The following is a 21,657-nucleotide window of genomic DNA, read 5'->3' on the forward strand; positions in this document are numbered from 1 at the left end:
CCACTTTGGCCTGGGTTAAAAACCATCTGTGAAACTAGTACTATATATTATTCATCAGTAACAGAGGAACACAAGGAGAAACCAGGGTTTTTTTCAATACTGTAGCCTGGATTTTTAGCACACTGCTCAATAGTCACTGCTACCCTTTTCAGTGACTTTGCAAATACAGCATTTTTTTTTTTTTGGTTTCTTTCCAGCTGATTTCAGCTAAATCGATATAACCATACCCAAATGAAAGAGCACAATACATCAAAGTTCAAAATCATGCATCCACAGTGCTTAACACTGCTACTGGTTTCCCCCCGGTATAGATAACTTTTACTAAGTTATGAATGATCTTCCTTCTGTTTGTCCTGATGTAGAAATTCAACTATATGCTGATGATACACTGATTTATCTGCACTTCTTCCAAAGAATGATACATATTACAATGTTACAAAAAGGGCTTGGGTCATTGAAGGTACCACAAAAGAATCTTTCCTGTTTTGAAGAAGTGCTTTCAGTATATCAACTTTTTCTGTAACAACGTCTGATCACCAGGGAGACCAGGGAGAATGTCACAGGACTCCTGCTAGACCCCCTGCAGTTTGCCTACCGAGCAAACAGGTCAGTGGATGATGCTGTTAACATGGGACTGCACTACATCCTACAACACCTTGACAGCCCAGGGACATATGCTAGGATCCTGTTTGTTGACTTCAGCTCTGCATTTAACACCATAAAACCTGATATCCTCTCCTCCAAACTCTCTCAGCTCACCGTACCTCCTGCCATCTGTCAGTGGATCACCAGCTTCCTGACAGACAGAACACAGCAAGTGAGGCTGGGGGAAATCACTTTAGATACACTGTCAATCAGCACTGGAGCTCCACAAGGATGTGTCCTGTCCCCACTGCTCTTCTCCCTCTACACCAACGACTGCACATCGACAGACCCGACTGTTAAACTCCTTAAGTTTGCGGATGACAGAACAGTCATCGGACTCATACGCGACGGTGACGAGTCTGCATATCGGCGGGAGGTTGAATGGCTGGTGCTCTGGTGCAGTCAGAACAACCTGGAGTTAAACATGCTTAAGACTGTGGAGATGACAGTGGACTTCAGAAGACTTCAGATCAATGATTCCCCTCACTATAACCAACAGCCCTGTGACGAATGTGGAAACCTTCAAGTTTCTGGGAACCACCATCTCTCAGGACCTGAAATGGGAGCTCAACATCAGCTCCATCCTCAAAAAGGCCCAACAGAGGATGTACTTTCTGCGCCAACTGAGGAATTACGGTCTACCGCAGGAGCTGTTGAGGCAGTTCTACTCTGCGATTATTGAACCTGTCTTGTGCTCTTCTATTACAATCTGGTTTGGAGCAGCAACAAAACAAGACAGGAGCAGACTGCAGAGAACTATTAGAACTGCTGAGAAAATCATTGGTGTTCCTCTGCCCAATCTTCAGGACTTGTTCACTTCTAGAACCAGGAAACGGGCAAAGAAAATCATCTCAGACTCCTCACACCCTGGACACAGTTTATTTTGGCTCCTTCCCTCAGGCAGGAGATACAGATCACTGTACACAAATACACTCAAACAGTTTCTTTCCTCATGCCATCATACTCATTAACAGCTGATCAGTAACATTGATCTCTACACAACTGCCTAAGTGTTACAAACTTTGTTGTTACACTACAACGCACACTACACTTTATTTTATTTTATTATTTATTAGATTTTGGATATTGTATATTTCTTAAATTACACTGCACCTTCCCTTCCCAGACCTGTATTGTATATTGTGTATTGTATATTGTGTATTGTATATTGTATAGCATTTAAGCTAAATTATAGGACACCATATAATACTAGAGAGACACTATCAACCGGAACCAAATTCCTTGTGTGTGTAAACATACTTGGCCACAATAAACCTGATTCTGATTCTGATCAATACTTGCCCTTCCTTCAATGATTTCAATGATCAGTTGAAGCTGATATGTGTGCTAATTTGGGTTTCAGTCAATATCTATCATGTGTACTATATGTGATCTTTATGATCCATCCATCCATTCATCTTATCCAGGTCCGCAGTCTAAGAGATGTTCAGACCTCCCTCTCCCCTGCTTCTTCCTCCAGTTCTTCCAGGTGAACTCCAGGGTGTTCCCAAGCCAGCCAAGAAACACAGTCTCTCCAGTATGTTCTGGGTCTGCCACAGGGCAGATGGTAGGACATGCCCGAAACATCTCACCTAGGAGGAGCAAGGAGGCAGATGCCCAAACCATCTCAACTGGCTATTTAGTATCTCCCTCCTGAGCCCCTCTTGAATGACCAAGCTCCTCACCCTATCTCTAAGGCTGAGCCCAGACCCTTCAGAGCAATGATAAATGAATTAGCTTTAATTTTTGGCTGCTGTTGTAATAACTGGCCAAGGTCATTTGGCACTACTGTCAAATAAACAAATAAAATGAAAGAAAAGATGCAGTGCAGTGAGATGATGCTATCATTTGATGCTATCATCACTGATAATGCTTAAAATTGGAGATGATTAGCAGGTGTAATATTCAGGATCTCAATGTGATATTATTGACTAATTGCTAAAGTCCAGTGGGAGCTGGTAAGAATCTTATTATGTTTACATTTGGTCATAAAGTAAAGTTTTAAAAAGTTAAATTATACATGATGGTAGTGTAAGGTTTTTCTTGTGGGAAATACCAACATCTGCACCACATTTCAAGGACTGTCATTTATGTGCTGTTAAGGTCTTTCACTCAAAACCACAAATGTTATCTCATGTTAGGAAGGAAATGTTTGGGCTTCAGAAAACAAACCAGTAGGATTTATTGTTTGAAGACCTTGAATGTTGTTAAAAAAGAAAACGACTCAAACAATCAAAAACAAACATCATCCACAGGACCTGATTATTAGAAAAGAAAAAAGAGGAATGCAGAGTTATGTTGAAATAAAGTGAAATGGATAAAAAAAAAAAACAGAAGTTATGAGACTTCCAGTTGAGTTTTCTGGTTGTTTACTTGGTTATATTGATTGGTTGTTGAGTTACATCAGAGAAAACCAGACAGCTGGGTAGAGATGGTCAGTGTTTATTTATAAATAAAGACTTTTAATAATTTAGAGGAACCATCCAGACACCATGTAAGTTACTCCCAAGATGGGAAGGAAGAAAATTTAAAAAATAAAAAAAGACCCCACCCCCACCCCCCAAAAAAGGGAAAAACTAACAAAAAACAAGAAACTAAGTGATGTTGGACAACTACTAATAACGTGATATTACTATTACTATACTATACAATTTGTCTCCTAGCTTATGCAGACTACAAAAATCCTTAAGTTTTTCTGTCTTTGTATCTCACTATCTGTGTGTGCTAGAGTAGTTTCTGTGCCTGCTCCTTGTGATGTTGTCCTATATTGCTGTGGCACTGGGGCCCAGAATCATGAAACAGGGGTCTGCTGCACGGATCATGGGAGCACAAGTCGGACACACAAAGGCAGAGATAAATAGCACAAGGGAGAAAAAAAATGAAATAAATAAAAACAAAGAAGAGAGTGTGACAGGGAAATTGTGTCTTTGGATGTGTGCACATGGGCTTGTGTAACTGGAACAGAGGTGTGTGTTGCTTTGGTATACGTTAGAAATGGAGAAGAGGGGATAAAAAAGATAAACAAAGATAGACATAAGGTAAAGAGGCAAAATGAGCTGGTGTTTGTTTTCTGTACCTTCTTTCCTTTTCATCTACAGCTGGTAGATGGATACAGCAGCCCTGTGGCAGGGTTATGTATTTTTTAAAGGCTTCAGGCAAAGCAACAGCAAAAACAGGAATCTGTAAATAGTGGTGGACTTTAAAACAAAGGGAGAGTTTGTTTTTCAGATAGGCTCATCTGGCCTTCAGTAACCAGCAGTTCTTTTTATTCTGCCCTCTACACCCTAAAACCTTTTACAACTTGTTACATCATCTATCCACAAACTTTGATTCACTTTGATTTAATGTTCATTCATCATATCGTTTGATTTCAGCTCTTAGAGACAGACATGTTGGCTCTCAGGATGCTGCACATCAGGATGCTGCACATTAGCAGACTGAAAGAAAAGTATACTGTATTATAGAAATTCTGTAGATAGAGAGGATATGTTGTGTAAATGCAGCCATATTTAGTAGTTTTTCAACTGGCATTAAGAGGACAGACAGCACTTGATAGGTGGGCAGTGTTTAGTCCAGAGTCAAGAAAGAACATGAAAAAACAAGCAAACATGTTTTTGCTAAATACTGGTAAAAGGGATTATATTTCCAATCTGCTAACAAAGTGCCTTTCATATTTTTAAAAAATTGGCTTGAGTTCAGAAGAAATTCAAATAAAATTTCAAAGAGTCTGCATAATGCACACACACACACACACACACACACACACACACACACACACACACACACACACACACACACACACACACACACACACACACCGTATTGGACCAAACCACCGGTACACCTACAGCACCTCGGCCATGGAAACCCATTCTATGAAGCTCCCAGCACACAGTTTTTCTCCTGATGTTATGAGCTAATAGTAGCTAGCATGGTTAGCAAGCTGCATCCATAGACTAATTACATTCAAAGTGCTTCAGAAGGGACCAGTAGCACAAACACAGTGAATAGGTCCCATTTAATGACTTGAATCAGCTGAGATAATAACAAAAAAGCACAAAGCTTGAAGCTTGAAGCTTGAAGCTACAGCCACCTGTTTCAGCATCTGTCATAGAAAGCGGCCATACCTTTAATCCTAAAGCCAGCCCCAATTCCCCAACTGGAAGAGCTGTCATAAAGAGGGGGAATTAGCTTGAGAGACCAAAAACCTTTACTCTACCTGACTATACATAGCCTGTAACATCCATCAGTTATGATTTTCTGCATTAGCTGGCTTCACCTGTAGATTTACCCAGCAGTCTGAAGCGAATTTATGCTATAAACAAAAACAAATCTCAGTGGGAGAAAAACGTGCAGAAATTTACTTTCGCAGTACATTGCAGTATAAGCAGTTGTGCACTCTTATAAATCATTTATTCAACTACCCTTAATTAGCGTCTGCTCATGTGTTTCTCAGACACTGTTGGTAGCCTAGTTTTGGCTTCAGTGAGCCTCTCCTCATCCAACATAAGATCTGTTAGACATTTTAAACTTTCAAAGATTATTTGTTCACATTCTCATTTTGCAACTACTTCTAGGTCATCATGCATATTTCTTTCCCTCAAATCAGCTTGTTTCCCCATCCCGCTGTCGCTTCTCTTTACTTACTCTCCTTTCATTTCTCACTATCTCTCCCGGCACTTTGGTGAGTCACCTTGCATGTCTGAGTAATTATACACATCCCCTGGCACATGCATGCGCAACAAACTTAGTACGCCGCATGGATTTATGTATATATATATATATATATATATATATATATATATATATATATATATATATATATATATATATATATATGTGTGTGTGTGTGTGTGTGTGTGTGTGTGTGTGTTGAAAAAAAAAGTTCCATGACTACAATGGATAAACATTTCTAACTGTAAGCAGTTGACTGTTATGTGAAGATGGATCAGCTCACATTAGCCTGCAAAACAGCCTTGTGTCAAATAGAGGGGGTGTGTTATTCCAGGTATAGTTAGGCAATAAAATATGAGTCAGGGAGGTTTGAGTAATACATACATGGACACTTTGAATGCTTATTAGATGCCCAAATGCTGAGCTGCAGCTTATAGAACAATGTTGAAAGTTATGAGAGTGAGTCATTTTATCCTCAGTTGTGATCTACCGGTAAAAAAAAAAATGGTGACCGGTCACATTCCAAAGTAATCTAGCAGAAACAGTTTTACTTGGAAGGGTGAAAAACAAGAAGATTATCCAATTTTTCACAACACACATTTCTGAAAATTAAAATTCTGTCAGGCTAATAATGAGGTGGGAGATATTTTCTGCTGTGACTGATTTTCTCTCAACAACTATTGGGCTACTTCTTCGTTAGAGAAAACTACTTTTAGTGGCTCCCTTAGTCACAGGAGTCACCACAGCGGGTAGCTCTGCATGCTCGGCCGAGCTTTTACACCACATACCCTTCCTGATGCAAGCCCAAAGGGATTTGCGCCTCCTCCTGGGATCGAACCAGTGACCTATGGAGTCACTGGACTGCCTCTTCACTGCCCAACTAAAATGTGTGTGAGGAGATCACCAGTATTGCTGATGTAGAAAAACATGTTGCGTTTGAACTGAGTGAAAGCAGCGGTCTCAAAATTTAAATAGTGGCCTCTTATATATGGTCCTATATGTTGAATATAAGTTTTGTTAAGTGTCTATACACGACTAATTCTTGACTTTAATCCTCACCGACATATCCACATCTAAAAAAACACAGAAAATCATAACTATTCAGCTTCAGCTTCATATGCTTAATGGCAAGGTGCATTAGGTTACCTCTGTCATGCCCCCTGGCCATTACAAAGTAAAGCTCAGGGAGAAGAGCTGGACTTCCCTTATGAATTAGATATGACATCAGAGAGCGTGTTAAATTAATCATGAGAAAGGATTCCAGCTTGATTCCCATATTAAAATGCTCTACCTTTAATAATGACTAATTATTAACAGGATGTTACAGGGCCATGATTTTACAGAAGCACGTTCTGATAATCCAGTGCAGTGAAAAATGTCTCTTTCCCCGTCATGTAACTTTGAAGTAAGAGAACTCATCTTGTTCCTCTCTGCCTTGTATTATATTTTCTGTATCATGTTGGCATAAATTAAGTTTTGTATCATGCAAAAAAACAGCATCAAAGGAAACAATGCACAGGTACTTAACCCCCTCACTAAGAAACAGGATCACATTGGAAATCAAGTGGAAGTGGAAATCTACTGCCTCTGTTACCTAACAAAGAACCACTATCAACAAGACACATATAACATTTTGCAGAAACACAAATAATAAATGAGATCAGGGTGGCTAGAGAAGGAGGAATGAGAGTCTTGCTTCAGCATCAGCATGTCTGTTTGGCTCTCTATATAGCCAGATATCCTCTGGGTAGCCAATTGCCTGCAAACCCATCCAGACAATGAACCAATCACCACCCCAGTCAATCAGGCTGCTGCCAGCACACACTGGATGCACACAGTAATTCTCATCTTTGTACAGAACACCTTCTGCAATCCTTTTACTTTCTGACATTATGTGTGGTGAAAAAAAAATAAATTATGCACCGCAAAGTACCCACAACTGTATAAAAAATGTTTTCTGTTTCACACATTGCAAAACCCCTCAAAGAAAAACAAACCCTAAAATCCAGACATGCAGCCACAGCTTTCAGGACGTTGTTGTAAAAATGTTTAAAGAGCCCATCTGATGCTCTTTTATGGATTTATAATTTGGGAAGTGTACCAGAATAGCTGCATATCCTTTAATGTTCAAAAATACATTTTTCATTCCTCCAACTGTCTAAAGCAATATGCTTTAGCTTCTGTTTCTTTAACCCTCTTCTCAAAAAGTTGAGTGTGCATAGATTTGCCATTTGCAGAACATGAGTGGGTGTTCCTCAACTGCAAGACATGATTAGGTTAGGCTGAGGGTCCAACCACGTCTGACTCTTCTAATTCTGCAGAAGTATACAGCATTATTTTTGTGCAATGGTATTACCAAATTGTTGTATATTGTAGCCCTCTACTTTTCACGCGTACCATCAGGGAATGGTAACAGAAAAAAAAAAAAAACAGAAATTACAGTTTTTATCTCTGGTCTGCAGATTTTTATCTCTATGTATACATCTGTCTTTATATGAGCAAAGTCCATGGTTAGCCATTTCAGTGACAGAGTATGCTAAGACTAAAGGTAATGTAGCATCTTTAGACTTTGCTAAGGTGCTTATTTTATTTTATTTTTTTAACTGACAGGCTACACACAGGTAGCCAAAATATTAAGAACCTCTGAATATTGATTCAACACCTCTGACTGAGGGTACAAATGTTTTTACCAGTTCTTTGTACCCAGCTGGGAGAATGGTCTATAAGGACCTTTTCACACCTGTGGTTCATTTAATCTGGTCTGAATCAGCTGATGAGTCTGTAAACTTGTACCCTTTTCTCCCTGCTTTGGTTTCTTCACTGAAAAAAACTTCAAGCTAACTCCAAGGAAGAAAGTTAAGTTTGCTTGGCCAATAAATACCCTTTGAGTGTAGGCCTGTGTGAATAAAGTTTATGAGCCTGTTTTTAAATATATGCACAGTTGCAATTGATCTCAGGTCAGCAGGCAGCTTATTCCAAAGAACAGAACCATAATAACTGAAAGCACCTTCAGCACACTTAGATCTAATTCTCGGAACATTTAGAAGATCTGCACCTGATTTGAGAGCTCTGACTGAGTTGTAGACAGTGAGCAAGTCAGAGATATACTTGCATTCAAACCATTGAGAGCTTTGTGAACTAATCAAAGTATTTTAAAGGCAATTCTATATTGTATTCAGAGCCAATGAAGCGTTCTCAGCACTGGGGTAATAGCAAATCTTCACGCACCTGTAAGGATTCTGGTTGCTACATTTTGAATGATATGAAGTCGTCCTTCTGATGATCCTGCAAATAGAGCACTATAATAATCTAACCTGCTTTATTTGAATTTCCATATAAAATGTTATGTAGTGACCATATTCTGAAAGCTCGCTATACCTTTTGTGTATCAAAAGCTTAATTTGAAAAGTAAAGTAAAAAGTGCAACAGTTGCCTCTGAAATGTGGTGGAGTATAAGTGTAAAGTTTAAAAAACTGGATTATGTATAGACAAGCATGGACTGAAAGTCAAAATGAGATCATTGTTTTGATGCACCAATTTCATGTGTAGAGGGAAAGCTTTTTGACAGTTGTTTTAGAGGTTCTTCGATTGGTCTTGCTCTGTGTGCCTTAGATGATGCTTGAGCTTTTCTGGCTTGGCACCCTTTAGAAGCCAAAAAAAAAATAAAAAAATCATGACACATACCCCATAATTTTAATCATCTACATTTAATCATGTACAATAAAAAGCACCCGAGTTGAGTTGTTTACATGAAAAAGATCAGCAGGATAGCATCAGAAAGGTTGTTTTGTTTATTTATTTTTAATTATACAACTGACCCAATCTAACAAACCTGCTCATTCTTTGAGAATGTGCTGAACAAGTTCAGGAGCAGTGAAAATTTCTCCTTGGGGTGAACTTTGGGCCTGGTAACTTTGTAGCTTAATAACAAAGTAAAGGAAATGGAAAAATCCACCAAAAGCTAAATATGGTCACCTGAAAACACGCTGGACAATGTAATCAATACAATCACAGTATAATCACAGGCCTCTCAGACTTGTAAACACATTCACGCTCTCATTCACAGCTTTGTCGTGCTGTGACATTTTTCCAAGTAACCTAGAAACAGATCTGCAGGTGGGTAAGAAGAGTAAGTGAAATCACATCACTTGTTTTAAAAAAACAAAATTCTCATTATGCACGGCTGAAGTTTCACTTTTATCTGCTTCTGTTATGCTTTAGTAAATGTGTTTAGTGTGCCAAATGCACACAGTTTCTTCAAAACAGTGGCGCAGAGATGTGCAGTAGCTGTGCAAATGGATTCATGCAGACACAGGTGGGTATGATTTCTAGATTAAATAGAATCTGGCGGCCTTGGTGGTTGGCAGGTGGGTAATTGATGAGTACATGATGAGTGCTGAAGTGGTCGATTCAGAGCAAACATGACGGATAGGGGCGCACAGAGGAAGCCCTCGCAAACAAGAGAGGAGAATGAAAACTCCTCACAGGTGACAGTGATAACCACAAAGCCACTGTTGAGCTATAACACTGATTAATCATGAAAATGAATGGTTCTTGTACAGTGCTACATTTGAATAATCAGCTGTATTGTGTGGACAAAATGTGAGTGGGCAGTTCATTTCACTTTAGTGCTGCAAAGCCAGGGATGAACAAAGTTTGTGTGTATTAGTAGAGTGGAGGGTGTTCATCACAGAAAGCAATATTAATCAACAGAACAGGAAGTTCATTATTCAAAAGTAGTTGTAGGCAAAAAAAAAAAAAAAGTGTTAATTTGACAGGAAAAGCAGGAGCAGATAAATTACTGATGGTCGATTGGACAAATTACATGCTGTCGCCTTAATTAATTAGAGGTAAACAAACCTGTTACCATTTTACCCCTAAAATGCAGCATTCAATTAATTGTTAAAACGTGTGGAAATAAAAACATGTGCTCCTGTGACTGAAAAGTGATTTACAGGTCTGGTTTAAAAAACAATTCAACGTGAGCACTAGACAATTTAATTACAGGCTAATACTAGTAAAGATTACTTTAAAACAACACCACTGCAAGATCAACACAATCAGAAATACAAATGAAAGATTTTTAACATGCAAAATTTGTTTTCCAATCAAGAGCTTTAATTTTTTTTGCCTGTCAACTTCAAATACCCATTTTGTGAAAGATTGCTGGAAACAATAAAAATTCACTCTTTGAGGGCTTAATTGACAAAAATTTGCTCATCAGGCTTTGTTTATTAAAAATCTGTATTAAAATCTGTCAGCGACAGTCATCAATTCAGTCATCACAAGCCATAATCATGGTAAAAATTTAGAAGCCTCCTCTAATATCAGACACGGGGAGAGATATACGTATGGGCTCATCCACTGAGCCACCCTGGGACCCAGTTTATAAGAATTTCAACTGGCAATTCTGACCTCATTATCAATCACCCCACTGCACCCATTACTGCTGTTTATGCTGCTGTAGTTGTGTCCATTTGCGGAGGTATTTGCCTCCAGACAGGGATTTTCAGCCACTGCAAACGTGCTCCTGTGCAGTCCTTACAAAAGGTACAGACTGTGGCTGCAGTGGAAACCTTTCATTGTTTTGCTCTCTGCAGACTGCCCATGGACCTAATCAAGCAGTGAGTGAAAGCCAAAGTAACAAGCGAGTGACAAGGAAATTTATCAAGTAAAAACAAAATAGCAAAGCTCCCAAATGGAACAGTCTTCTGTACCCCTTCAATCAACTAATACAGAATTTTCCTTTTTTAAAGAGGATGGCACAGCTGGTGCACAACGGCATTAGTGCTAAAGGACACCTTATGCATAGCTCTGTGACACCAGCGGCATCTGACAGAACGGCAGTATTTGTCGGCCTGGGGTGAGAACGCTAAAAAAAGTATTAAGTAATAGATGGTAATCATAACAAGCATAAGAACCATTTGGCTCTGCTTTGTAAGTAAAACACTAAATGGTACAAATTTCAGTGGGTTTTCTTAAAAACCCACAAAAAAAAAAAAGAGATGTGTAGATACAGCATAACAGTGTTGGTGTACTGTATAATAAAGAGTCAGTACAAATGCCTTTGGCCAAAACTACTTAACATTCAAGGCCATCTGACATATCATAACACTGAGGGCTATTACACACAGTATCATCCAGTCTTTAAGAACTCATGATCAGGCAAACACGGTGTGTTAAATTTAATCCCTTATTTAGAGAAATGGGGAAAAAAGAAAACAGCATTAAGTCAGAGTTATGTCACCTAAACTGTTCAAGCCTCTTTAGGGATTAGACAAGATTAAATAACTCAATAACTCAAGGATCACACATTCAGAGGGCATGTATTAGGCAACAAGAATCTAACATATGACTAAGAAGAGTGAAGAAAGCCAGCTGGCTGGGAGGAAAGATGGAAAGTGGGCAAGAAAAGGCAAGGGTGCATGAAAAAGTCATCCTTGCAGAAATTAGATTTGCAAGCACGAAGACAGTGCACCCAATCTGATGTCTTGTGTAGTCTGTGAAGTTTCCAAGACTGTTAACAGTTGCAGTACACCATCCTGTACTGTAAACACCTACTGATTTCTAAAAATACATCAGGTTGGCAGTAGCACTAAGGCATATCTCATCCTGAACTTTCTCAGATCTTTAAGGGGTTGCTTTTCAAAACATGGCATGACATTGATGAGTTTCAGTGGCTATAATGAAACTCTTTTGGTATGAACTGAATGCCTGCATAGAAGCCTGACTTTGCTTTCAAATGCTCTGAAGGAGAGTGGCGATACATCATACATTACAGGTTATGTATTACAATAGCAAGGCCCTTCCTTTGCTCATGCCTTTATATAGGCCTTCCAACTACAAACCTTATAGTGCTCTGCAGGACTGATAAGGTGAAATTGCTTTCACCCATAGACTGCACCCATATTCTTACAATTCTGTAAAAGGAAACCAACTATTTCCATCAAGTCAACAAAATTGCTCTTACAGCAGCAGAGAAATGATTTGGCTGACCTGGCAGACTTAAATATCCCATCCAGTGACAAATGTACAAAGTCTGTTGCTATTCACTGCATTTGCAACATTTTGTCAACTTATAGCATCTACAAATGTGGAACTGTTAAAGGAAAAACTTCATTTGGCAACTTCATTCTGAAATAAGAAGGTTCATAAAGAACTGTGTGCATAATCTGCCAATTTGTTTGGTGCAGATAGTTCATTTTGGTTTGGTTGGAAGTAGATTTAATATATGATCTAAATATGTAGAGAGCTGCAATTGTTTGAAAGTGTCTCCAACTAATGAATGTAAATAGCTATAATATACTGTATTGTTTTATATAACTTGCAGAGGTAGCATAAGTACAAAATCTCTCACCATCTTTGATCAGTCTCAGAATCAGTAGGGCAACTGTAACAAACAGAGCACATTTCTACCCCTGTGAAGATAAATCCCAAATAAAGATAAATAAAAGACAGTCTCTTAGGATAGACATGTAAGCTGGTAAGAGTCTACTGCTAACCCATGTTTTTTTTATACAGATTTTAAAATTTACACTCACCAGGCACTTTATCAATCATCAGTTCACACCTGTTGAATTGCTCATTCATACAAATATCTAATCAGCCAGTTACATGGGAGTAACTCAATGCATTTAGGCATGTAAATATGGTCAAGATGACATGCTGAACTTCAAACTGAGCATCAGAAAGGGGAAGAAAGGTGATTTAATAGAATGTTGCATGGTTGTTGGTGCTGCTGATCTACTGGAATTTTCCCATACCAAAATGTCTGTGGTTTACAGAGAATGGTCTGAAAAAGAAAATTTGAGCTGGTGAAAATGCCCTGTTGATGCCAGAGGTCAGAGGAGAATGGTCGGACTGCTTTAAGCTGATCAGATGGCAACAGTAACTCAAACAACCCCTGGCTGCAACCAAGATATGCAGAAGAGCATCTCTGAACACACAACACATCAGACCTTGAAGAAAATGAGCTAGAGAAGCAGAAGACCGCTCTTGTTCGCTAAGAACAGAAAAATGAGGTCATGAAAGCAAGTATGCATTAAGCCTTGTATAGTTCACACTGCTGCTGGTGGTGTAATGGTGTGGGAGATATTTTCTTTCAGGTCCTCATTGTTTGATAGTGTGTCAAGCAGATGAATCTAAGTAGTCATTTCATTCTTTATATTTTTTGCAAAACTTTCAGGTTGTCTTTTGTTCACAGGTTCATACATTTTCATGTGTTTTCCTGCAGTTTAATGAACTGCTTTTGAACACATCTTGGCAACTTGTCTGTTCTACATTTCAAATGCCCTTTGGTCTATTGAGCGAAACATCAATAAACACTCTTTTCCACTTACCAAAGTCTAAAAAGGCCTTTTGCCCAAGTATGAAATAATACAGGATCCTTCTGAATCACAGTGGAGTATGACCAGTTTAGGCTTAAAGTAGTAAAGGATCACATCTTCATGTTAGAAATATTTTGTTTCAGTTTTGTAGAATCTTGTGGTTCATCATGGAATGAAGAGCCACCAGATAATACTCCTACATTTTGCTTTTTTAATTGAGTTTACATTGCATTAAAGTTTCACAGTTAAGATGGAGAAATGATTAAAAATTGAAACAGACAAGGGACTTTCATGGCTAAATGTTTTTGTCCTCATCTGAGTTCATCTATCTCAAGCAACAAGACTTTCTCTTAAATGCATGCTGGCATGCCTCCAAGTGGCTTTTAACCAAAGAAAATCTCTGTGCAGGGGAATGCAATAGAAATGCTAAACCAATATGAAATGCCAATAGGTGAGCCAAGCATAGAAAAGGTTGTCTGTCTGTGGCGTGTGTTAAAAAATAACTCAGAGACCTTTGCCACAGAAATAATATTTTTTTATGTTGAAGATTAAATATCAAAAGTCTGTTGATTTGTGTGAGTTCCATGCAGCAAATTATTTTCTTTTAGTCTTCAGTTGCAGTTGAAAACCAGATACATTTTAAAGCCTGGCACACCCATAAATGCTGTTGCTTAACCATGTGGATCAGGGTATGGTTCTTGACAGGAAGAGATGAATGACCTGTTATTAACCTCATTACTGGACAAAACAGCAATTTTTCAATTTATTATTGCTGAACTATATTATGCTGTTACTTCCATGGAATAGCAGTGAAGATATGTGCTTCATAAAAGAAAACCTACAGTATATCAACATATTTCATGAAAATGGCAGTCTGCTGGGGATGTATTGATGCATTCACTGCATTAGTGTCTTGTTTATAAATGATGATCCTTCTGCATTAATCTGCTAAAAGAACTACAGTGAATGACTCACCCTTCAGCAATGATAATTATAAAACAGTTGAATTCAGCTAGTTTTGAAACTTAAAGAAGCACTCCACCAGTTTCACCTGTGAAGAGTTACTTATCACTCAGATGGCGATGGTCACTCAGAAGTATGATGTCACTGCATTTTTAATGACTAGCTCTGTTGACTTCACAGCTTGAAGCAAAAACTTATATATTTGGTTATTTAGAGCTTGAAACAAACAGTTGTCATGGTCCTGGGCCGTCTGCCCAGCATTTTGTGTTTAGTTCTGTCTTCCCTGAGTTTTGTTGTTTTTCAGTTGTTTTGATACGTTTGTTCCCCTCGTCCCTGTCTCCCCTGCTCCATGTTCTTGTCATGATGTCTTGTCCCTGACCTCCTGTGTTTTCATGTTGAGTTTATTCCTAGTGTTGTGACTAGTCTGTGTCTCTGCCCCGTGTCTGTGTGCCAGTCCCCCGTATGTAGTCTGCGTGCGCCTTGGTTAGTCACTTCCTGTATTATTTTGACAGTCGTATGTTCCCTGTGCTTTGTGTTTAGTTTTGCTTTCCATGTTGTTAGTTTCATTTGCTTCACCTGTTTTGCCCTGCTGTTTCTTCTTGCCCTAATTACCTGCTGTGTATTTAAGCCCTCAGTGTTCATCTGTTTCTTGTCGCGTCGTCTTCAGTGTTCCCTCGCTGTGTGTCTCCCTGCTCCTCCTCAGGTTTTGGTTTAGTCCCTTCCCAGCATAGGTTTGTTTTGTATTTTTCCAATAAATCCTGTTTTTTTGAGTCTGCATCCTGGGGTCCAATTCTGCCTGCCACACACACACGCCATGACAGAACGACGCGACCATTTCAAAGACCCCGCGGACTCAGACCTGCGTGAACGGCAGCTAGCTGTGCAAGCTCACCTGCAGGAAGTGGTGAGGAGGAAGCCGTGGCTGGCTCCCGAGTATGAGGGACAGCTCCGCCGCTCTCACCGCGCTTGGGGAGACTCCAGCTGGGTTAAAGGGTCTCCGCGTCAGAGCTTGCCGCTCTCTCCACCTCCGCCGCCACAGCCCTGTTCATCAGCCGCACTGCAGCAACCGCCCGATACCATTGCCCCACCTCTGCCCCAGCCTTTAGGGATTAAGCTGGGCGGGTTCTCCCTGGCATCAGATTCGCCCCCGCCCGAACCTTTCGGGAAAAGGCTGGGCGGGCTCACTTCCTCATCAGACAGTCCTTTGCCTGCTGCTTCTCTTGCCAGCTCTGCTTCCCTTCCTCTCCCTACGACGCGGAAGCAGCGCTCGCGATTCAGGAAGAGGAGCACGGAGCCAGCAACCCATGACAAGAAGCAGGAATCAGTCACTGTGAGAGAGATGTCCTGTATTGACTCTGCCAGCCCTCCAATGGATCCTGCAGATGCTTCCGTCTTCTTGGACCGGGAACTTGGGCCAGAGGTTCGAAGATTCTTCAGAATCTCCTCCCGGATTTATAACTGTACTGACTCGAAAGCCTTTTCCATTGGATTTTCTGCTGTGCTCAGTCTCTTAGACACCCACCCTCGCTTATTGCTGTCACCCACTATTGCCGGCTGGATGGCTTCTGCTGTTCGTGTGGAGGCACAGATTAGAGCACTGAACTCTCTGTCTTCAGCATCACCAGCAGCAGCACCACAGTTACCCACGCCGCCTGCACCACAGACCACTGTAGCAGCCTCCGAGCCACAGCAGTCAGAGCCCCCAGTGTTAGCTGCAGCAGCTCCTCAGCCACTCCCATCAGAGCCCCAGCTCCCTCAGTCAGCCTCTGTAGCTCTCCCCGCTTCAACTTCCCCAGTGCCAGCTCTCCCCGCTTCAGCTCCCTCAGCCTCAGCTTTCCCTAGCTCTCAGTCAGTTTCCACGCAGTCAGCTCTCCCTAGCTCTCAGCCTGCTCGCCCTCAGTCAGCAGCAGCTCCAGCCGCTCTAGTTCACCCTGCCTCAGCTTTGCCCCCTCCAGTGGTTTCTCTTTCTGTGATCCCCTTGGTCGGTTTAGTTTCACCTCCAGTCCCCTCATCCTCCTCAGCTTCAGCCCCCTCGTCCTCAGTCACCTCAGTCCCCTCATCCTCCTCAGCTTCAGTCCCCTCGTCCTCAGTCACCTCAGTCCCCTCTTCCTCAGTCACCTCAGTCCAGTCAGCTTCCCCGGTCCCCACAGCCAGTGCTTCAGCTTTGCCCCTTCAGTGGCGTCACTTCCCTTAAATCCCTTGGTCTCTCCAATCAGTTTAGTTTCATCTTCAGTTCTAGTCGCAGTCTCCTCGGTTTCCTCTGTGCCCTCTGTCCCCGTAGTCCCTCAGGTCCCCGTAGTCCCTCAGGTCCCCGTAGTCCCTCAGGTCCCCGTAGTCCCTTACTCTACTTCCACTTCTGGTCCCTCAGTCCCTCAGTTCCCAGTAGTCCCTTACTCTACTTCCACTTCTGGTCCCTCAGTCCCTCAGTTCCCAGTAGTCCCTTCGGCTCTCCCTAGCGCCCGGCCTGCTTCCACGCAGCCGGCTCTCCCTAGCGCCCGGCCTGCTTCCACGCAGCCGGCTCTCCCTAGCGCCCGGCCTGCTTCCACGCAGCCAGTCGTCTCCCGGCCTGCTTCCACGCAGCCAGTCGTCTCCCGGCCTGCTTCCACGCAGCCAGTCGTCTCCCGGCCTGCTTCCACGCAGCCAGTCGTCTCCCGGCCTGCTTCCACGCGGCCCCTAGTGCCAGTTCCCTTAGCTTCAGTCCCGTCAGTTTTGGTCCCTTTTGTTCCCTCCTCTGGTCCCTCAGCTCCTTTCGTTGTGGTTCCCCCTGCAGCCTCAGTCCCAGTCTCCTCTGTTCCTGCTCCCCCGACTCCAGTTTCCCCGCAGTCAGCTTCGGTCCCCTCACCTCTCCCGCAGTCAGCTTCGGTCCCCTCACCTCTCCCGCAGTCAGCTTCGGTCCCCTCACCTCTCCCGCAGTCAGCTTCCCCAGTGTCAGCTTCCCCGTCCTCAGCTTCCACACTCCTAGCTCCCTCCGTGTCAGCTCCCTCAGTGTCAGCCTTAGTTCCCTCCTGTACTTCCATTCCTGGTCCCTCGGTCCCCCTAGGTCCCTCAGCCTCCCTGCAGTCACAGTCCATAGCGTCAGCTCCCTCGCCCTCCATAGCGTCAGCTCCCTCGCCCTCCATAGCGTCAGCTCCCTCGCCCTCCATAGCGTCAGCTCCCTCGCCCTCCATAGTGTTAGCTTCCACGCACCCACCATCACATGCACCTGGTCCATCCCCCAAGCAGCCCCAGCTGCTCAGTGAAGTAGCTGTGTGCCCTACACCGCAGACCCAGCCTGCACATTCGGAGCCTCACCTTGTAGGCCCCGTTCAGCCCAAGGGTCCGGCTCAGTCGGAGCCGTGTTTGAAGCCCAAGGGTTACGCTCAGTTGGAGCGTCGGGCTCGGTTCGAGCCTCCTGCCTCGTCTTGCCGCCGCCGCTTGGAGCGCGGTCGGCCCCCAGTCTGGTCTCCTCGCCGCCGCCGCCTGGAGCGCGGTCGGCCCTCAGACTCGACTCGCCGCCGCCGCCTGGAGCGCGGTCGGCCCTCAGTCTCGCCTCGCCGCCGCCGCCTGGCGCGCGGTCGGCCCGCAGCCTCGCCTCGCCGCCGCCGCCGCCTGGAGCGCGGTCGGCCCTCAGTCTCGTCTCGCCGCCGCCGCCGCCTGGAGCGCGGTCGGCCCTCAGTCTCGTCTCGCCGCCGCCGCCGCCTGGAGCGCGGTCGGCCCTCAGCCTCGTCTCGCCGCCGCCGCCGCCTGGAGCGCGGTCGGCCCTCAGCCTCGTCTCGCCGCCGCCGCTGGCGCCGCGGTCGGCCCCCAGCCTCGTCTCCTCGCCGCCGCCGCTGGAGCCGAGGTCGGCCCCCTGCCTCGACTCCTCGTCGCCGCCGCTGGTGCCGCGGTCGGCCCCCTGCCTCGACTCCTCGTCGCCGCCGCTGGTGCCGCGGTCGGCCCCCTGCCTCGACTCCTCGTCGCCGCCGCTGGTGCCGCGGTCGGCCCCCTGCCTCGACTCCTCGTCGCCGCCGCTGGTGCCGCGGTCGGCCCCCTGCCTCGACTCCTCGTCGCCGCCGCTGGTGCCGCGGTCGGCCCCCTGCCTCGACTCCTCGTCGCCGCCGCTGGTGCCGCGGTCGGCCCCCTGCCTCGACTCCTCGTCGCCGCCGCTGGTGCCGCGGTCGGCCCCCTGCCTCGACTCCTCGTCGCCGCCGCTGGTGCCGCGGTCGGCCCCCTGCCTCGACTCCTCGTCGCCGCCGCTGGTGCCGCGGTCGGCCCCCTGCCACGACTCCTCGTCGCCGCCGCTGGAGCCGCGGTCGGCCCCCAGCCACGACTCCTCGTCGCCGCCGCTGGAGCCGCGGTCGGCCCCCAGCCACGACTCCTCGTCGCCGCCGCTGGAGCCGCGGTCGCCCGCCTGAGAGGTTTGGACTCTGCTTTTTGGCCCCTTGGCCTGGACGGCCCCCTGAACTATGGACTGTTTGTTCCCCCTGGCCGTTGCTCTTTTTGTTTCTGTTTTTGTCATAGCTCCTGAACTGTTCCTTGTTTTGACCCCGTTTTGGACATTGGAGCTCTCCGGCCTTGTGCCGTCGCTTTTTGTTTCATCCAGTTGTTTTTTTTCTCATTCCTGTGTTTTGTCCCTGTTTTTGGACTTTGTCCCGGCCTTGTGCCCCTGCTGTTTTTGTTCTGACATTGTGATTTTTGATGTTTTGCTCCCTGCCTTTGTTGCTCCCTGCCTGGTTTTGTTTTTGTTCCGGTCCCTCCGTCCTGGTCCCCCGCCTCCCTCCCTGGTCTGGTTTTGTTTCCTGTTTTGGCCGTCGGGTGCCGGCCTTTGAGGGGGGGGTGCTGTCATGGTCCTGGGCCGTCTGCCCAGCATTTTGTGTTTAGTTCTGTCTTCCCTGAGTTTTGTTGTTTTTCAGTTGTTTTGATACGTTTGTTCCCCTCGTCCCTGTCTCCCCTGCTCCATGTTCTTGTCATGATGTCTTGTCCCTGACCTCCTGTGTTTTCATGTTGAGTTTATTCCTAGTGTTGTGACTAGTCTGTGTCTCTGCCCCGTGTCTGTGTGCCAGTCCCCCGTATGTAGTCTGCGTGCGCCTTGGTTAGTCACTTCCTGTATTATTTTGACAGTCGTATGTTCCCTGTGCTTTGTGTTTAGTTTTGCTTTCCATGTTGTTAGTTTCATTTGCTTCACCTGTTTTGCCCTGCTGTTTCTTCTTGCCCTAATTACCTGCTGTGTATTTAAGCCCTCAGTGTTCATCTGTTTCTTGTCGCGTCGTCTTCAGTGTTCCCTCGCTGTGTGTCTCCCTGCTCCTCCTCAGGTTTTGGTTTAGTCCCTTCCCAGTATAGGTTTGTTTTGTATTTTTCCAATAAATCCTGTTTTTTTTGAGTCTGCATCCTGGGGTCCAATTCTGCCTGCCACACACACACGCCATGACAACAGTGGACAGATGTCCTGACCAAAGTGCAATGTTAGTTGTTTTTCATGATACCAGATATAGTTAAGGTAGCCACAGAGATGCAGTATAATAATGTGAAATGGTGATGATTAAAGCTGTAGCACTTCCACTGTTGGAAAAAATATCATAAGTAACATGAAGTTATGCATGGATATTCACTTGTACACCTTGCAAGTACTGGGTTGGATACAGAACTGGATTAATTCAGCAAGGTTTAGTTTCAGCAAGATGCTGGAAACATTCCTCAGAGATTTTGGTCCAGATTGACATGATAGCTCCACATAGTTGCAGATTAGGTTTGCACATCCATAATTCAAATATCCCATTTATTCCAAAGGTGCTCTATTGGATCGAGACTCATCAGACCAGGTAGTATTTTTCCATGCTCCTACTGACCAGTTTTGGTGAATTGTAGCCTCAGTTTCCTGTCCTTAGCTGACTGGAGTGGCCCCCGGTATGGTCTTCTGCTGCTGTAGTGCATCTACTTCAAGGTTTGATATGTTGTGCATTCAGAAATGCTCTTCTGCATACCCTTGTGTTAATGAGGGGCTATTAATGTTACTGTTGCCTTCCTATGAGCTCAAAGGAGTCTGGCCATTCTCCTCTGACCTCTGGCATCAACAAGGCAATTTCACCCAGAGAACTGCCACTAACTGGTTATTTTCTCTTTTTGAGACCATTCTCTGTAAACCATAGACACGGTGGTGTGGGAAAATCCCAGTAGATCAGCAGATTCTGAAATTTTCAGACCATCCCCTCTGGCACCAACAACCATGCTGCATTCTAAGTCACTTAAATCGCCTTTCTTCCTCATTCTGATGCTCAGTTTGAGTTCAGCAGGTCGTCTTGACCATGCCTACATGCCTAAATGCATTAAATTACTGCCATGTAATTGGCTGATTGGATATTTGCATGAATAAGCAATTCAGCAGGTGTGAATTGATGATCAATGAAGTGGTTGGTGAGTGTAGAGATCCCATTGCAATGGGAACGAGTTTATGTTATGAATGGAAGAAATATACCTGGACAAAAGAATCCAAATGGTAAACTCATGAAGCTGAGGATAAGCTGCCAAGGTTTAAGTCAGGTTAAGTCAATTTTATACATACAGTTAAGTTACAAATTTGCTACCAAAGCCTTTACAGTAGAGAAAAACATGGGTTATTATTAAACTCTTACCAGTTTACATGTCCATCCTAAGAGTCTGTCCTTTACTAGAGTAAAGTCTATAGTGCACTGAAATGAAGAGGATTCATCTTCACAGGAGTAGAATTGTGCTCAGTTTGTTGAAGTTGCATTGAGTTACTGCCGTGTGATTGGATGACTAGATATTTGCAACAATGAGCAGTTTGAAAGGTGTACCTAATAAAGTGACCAGGGAGTGTTTTTTGTTAGTGTGCTCACACAATATTTTAAATGAAAGGAGTAAAAACACCTTAAACTAATGTATGAAATCAAACACAGGCACCTGGTTCTGTACACTGAATTCAAAACCAGGAACTCTCTGATATTAACTTTACCAGACTGTTGTTAACAATCTGAAATGTTACTGTCATTGTTCGCACCGCCAGTGTCCACAATAGTTAACAGTATTCAGCTATACAGTAAATCCATTAAAACTGTCAAAATGTAACATTCAG

At 43.8% G+C, this 21,657-nt stretch overlaps 1 protein-coding gene across 1 annotated transcript in view; it reads left to right on the forward strand.

Annotated features, from left to right (window-relative positions):
* The first annotated feature begins 628 nt into the window (after positions 1-628).
* The window catches only part of LOC115778204 (uncharacterized), a 105,771-nt gene continuing 84,742 nt past the window's right edge, over positions 629-21,657 (forward strand). The window contains 4 exon segments of the mRNA XM_075074359.1: positions 629-1,041; positions 1,145-1,336; positions 1,452-1,564; positions 2,126-2,212. Of these exon segments, the coding sequence (XP_074930460.1) occupies positions 629-1,041; positions 1,145-1,336; positions 1,452-1,564; positions 2,126-2,212 (805 nt within the window).

The sequence above is a fragment of the Archocentrus centrarchus genome, chromosome 3 (genome assembly GCF_007364275.1).
Source record: "Archocentrus centrarchus isolate MPI-CPG fArcCen1 chromosome 3, fArcCen1, whole genome shotgun sequence".
In the NCBI taxonomy this organism is placed as follows: Eukaryota; Metazoa; Chordata; class Actinopteri; order Cichliformes; family Cichlidae; genus Archocentrus; species Archocentrus centrarchus.